At 34.2% G+C, this 3,821-nt stretch overlaps 1 protein-coding gene across 1 annotated transcript; it reads right to left on the bottom strand.

The window, feature by feature from the left end:
* Positions 1-398: 398 nt before the first annotated feature.
* Positions 399-2,911, bottom strand: LOC131948529 (ficolin-2-like). The gene is made up of 3 exons (XM_059310088.1): positions 2,832-2,911; positions 2,644-2,705; positions 399-1,142 (listed from the first exon to the last, which is right to left on the bottom strand). The coding sequence occupies exons 1-3, from the start codon at positions 2,843-2,845 to the stop codon at positions 472-474; spliced, it is 747 nt and encodes a 248-aa protein (XP_059166071.1). The 5' UTR covers positions 2,846-2,911; the 3' UTR covers positions 399-471.
* Between the last annotated feature and the right edge of the window lie 910 nt (positions 2,912-3,821).

Raw genomic sequence — 3,821 nt, forward strand, 5'->3', positions numbered from 1 at the left:
AAATGCCGAAAACGGCAATAATATTACATTTGCCTGTAATTTATTTAGTATTTAAAGATATTGTATTGTATTGGTGGTTGCATAAATATTTGGCAATATATTTTTTTGTTTAGTTTACTATAGTAACTATATATATATATATATATATATATATATATATATATATATATATATATATATATATATATATATATATATATATATATATATATATATATATATATATATATATATTTAGTGTGAATTGGACCGTGGCGAATACTGTTTTAGCTACATGTTTTTAAACCCTTCTTTACCAGTTTATTATACACCTTTGATAATTACAGGGAATCTAATTAATCACAACAATGAAATAGTTACTCGAGGTATATATGTCACAGAAAAAAAAACTAAGGGAATATGGATCTGAATGAAATTTATTTATTTTCTTAATAGATCTGACTGAAATTTATTTATTTTCCTAATATATGTCTAAATTGGTCTTATCTTCATTTCAGTGAAGGTTGCTGATGCAAAATCTTTAGTCGTGTGCCACCAGATTAAACCTTTGGCCTGTTCAGTACTTCCCCAAACTCCATTCAGATTTGCAACAAGACAATAAATGAACCACCAAGCGCTATGGTAGATTTCTGCGCAGTTTCCAGTACCAGCGTCGTTGTCTTTATCGAATGTGCTGAACTTCTGATTGTTGTGTGCCCAAGCAAAGGAATCCCCAGCGTTGCCTGAGTAACCGCTGACCTTTAACCTGTATCCCTCCACCTCTCCGTACACCCGAAACCTTGAATATTTAGCGAAATAGTCCGTGTTGTTAAATTTAAAATCGACCCTCAGCTCGTATCGTCTTTGTGACGTCAGACGGTGAATGTTCTCGTTGCCCAGCCAAAATTCTCCGACATCCACATCTCCAAACCCATACTTGTACTCCTCCCACCCCCGATAGAAATCTGTTTGTCCGTTGAATCTTCTCTGTATCACCGTCCATCCTCCCCCGTCTGTCTGCGTGTCACACATCACCTCAAGTCCACTTGACAGGATAACCACTGGTCTAGGCAGAGAACTGACCACATCCCTGCATGTGTCTGGTGTAGTTTGACAGGTAAGGTCAAGAGTGGCACTGGCAAAAGTTTTATTGTTGCCATTTCCTAAAAAAAATTCAAAAATAAAAAATCTTTTTATATATTTATTTGAAACTGATAGATAGCAAGAAACGGGCTGTAGAGGGATGGACTAGAAATTGTAACAGAAATAGTATATATCAATAAGCATATTTTAATATTTGATAATTAAAACAATTGTAAGATCGCGATGGTTAAATTTTTTTTTTTAATTCAATAATCAGATGTATCCATTTCTTTATAGCTTTCTTAATAAATTATCCCCATGTACAATTAGCTATGTGCACGGTTTGAACTGTTCTAATAAGTATATACACTTGGTTTAAATAATAATTAGATCTATAAAAAAGATGTCTGGAGAGGCGGCAAGATATGTTTTTGGAGAAGTGAGACGCAGATTTTACAAACAGTTCTAGTGATGATTAGCCCAAATGATTCACCCGATTTTCAATTCGTTGGTTTTTACAAGCTTTTATAAAACTTACTTCCTCTGCCTGTCGTCAGTCTGTCGTCGTCTGTCGTCAGTCTGTCGTCAGTCTGTCTAGATCGAAACGGCCGAGCGAAATTGCAGGAACTTCTAACTGACAGATAAAGTTCGTAGTTGGTACCTGGGTCAAGACATGAAGACAATGCATCATGACGCTAAAGTTGACTTAATTGGGTGCTTAATTAATTTTTTATGAATTAATTAAAATTTTGACCGAATTAGTAGGTAGTTCTATCCAACTACTCCACACGCGTCATCACGTTCAAGAGCGCGTCACCACGTTCAATATGTGCGCCATGGTTTTTAGTCATGAAACTCTATTGTAAATAAAAACATGTAAAGTACAAAATTTTTTCATAAAAAAACGTTTTAATAACAAGCTTTTATGTATTAATGCACTAAAAAGTAGAAAATAAATGATACACTACTATTTAAATTACTATAAAGAAAAGAGTGGGTCTCTTCTCAAATATTGGTAAAGGTATCCAATAGATACTAAAGTGACCCACGCTTTTCTTTTTAGCTATTTAAATAGTAGTGTATAATTTATTTTCTACTTTTTAGTGCATTATTACATAAAAGCTTGTTATTAAAACGTTTTAATGAATTTGTTTAGTAAATTTCACTATTGGAAATGGCGATCTTTGGGAAATCAACGTAGAGCTCACTGTGACGTCGTGGGTACCTGATAGAGTGAAGTAAATCTAATTTTTTTATGGGTACCTGACTCACGTGAAGAGAATGTAAAAATAAGCTGTACACATCCCTTCATAAATCGAGTTCACAGGAGCAGGCGAAGCCTACTGTAAAATATATCTGTTGTCAATTTCATTACACGAAAGGCTTACTACTTTAAAAAAAACCTAGAAATAGCTAAGGAGGGTGTATACATATCAAGAAATATTACTTGCATAAAAAGAAAATACTTGTTGCTCTGGAAATATTTAAACTAGGTAAATGGTGTCGGCAAATTTACTGGAAAGGAATTCGTAATAATTCCCATTAAAAGTAAATAAAAATGTCTATCAAAACACAACTTACTTTGTCCTATCACACTGTAAGCACACATTAGCAAAGCAAAGAGTCTCTTGATGTTCCAAAATCTGATAAACATTTGCAACAGGCTAAGTTAAAAACGAGATAAAGATTTTCTAATGGAAGTTATATTTAAGTTCAAAGTCGGTTTTCAACCATAGAAAGTAAAAATGAAGTGATATTACTTTATCTACCTCAATTTATACATGATCAAATATGTTTGATTCACACAAAAGTATCCACCCAATTACTTTAAACAAATATTATGTTGTAGTTTTAGTCACATCTCTGCTATCTCTTGATAAATGAACTCATAAAATATACGACTTGTTTGTTTGGAATAAGGCCAATTTACAATGCTGCCACGCCATAAAGTCACGAGCAACATATCTAATTTATAACTTTATAGCTGTTTTGACATCCAAAGTTTATTGATGTACCTAAAATTAAAATTTCGTGATAAAGTGCTCCGTTGAGAGTTCAGAAAAACAATGACACTATTGACACATCTTATTTTCTATCCCACTACTGTTTTTTTTTTAATTGCGAGGTTGAATTGAATGGTATATATTTCCGTTAACTGTACGTGTACGCAGAAGCGTACAAGTGGCAGGGGTGGGTGTTGTGAATGGACTTAAGTGTATGGAATGAGTTTGAGAGTAGGTGTGTAGTTGAATGGAGTTAATAAAGTTGTGGATGGTTTGAGAGTATGTGTGTAGTTGTATTAATAAAAGATTATGAATGCGTGAATAAAGAAGGATGTGACGTAAGAGAGAATGTTTTGGTTGTTATGAGGATAGTTAGAAGGCAGTCTGCGTCTTGTCGTCGTCATGTGAGGTTGTGTTAGGAAGTCTTCGTTCTGTGTCTGCTGTTGATGTAGCTGTATGTATTAATGTAATAAAATTATAGAAATGGATCAAGCCACCTTGTCTCATCTATATTCGATCTATAACTCGTTCGTCACGTTCAGCGTCGACCCTGTACCGAAACACACTTCGCAACAGTGAGGTACGAACCGCATCGGTAGACACCATTGGGGGGGGGGGGGGGGGGCACACCAAGACAAAAATTGCAAAACTTAGCGAAGAAAATGCTTTTGGCATGTTGAATCAACGATTAAAAGTGAATTAGTCTTTTAAGTACATGTTGACAATGCCGAAGTAGCATTCTAACTATAAAGAAAA

This window comes from Physella acuta, unplaced genomic scaffold (assembly GCF_028476545.2).
Source record: "Physella acuta isolate Inbredline_101_S28 unplaced genomic scaffold, ASM2847654v3 ptg000648l, whole genome shotgun sequence".
NCBI classification, from domain to species: Eukaryota; Metazoa; Mollusca; class Gastropoda; family Physidae; genus Physella; species Physella acuta.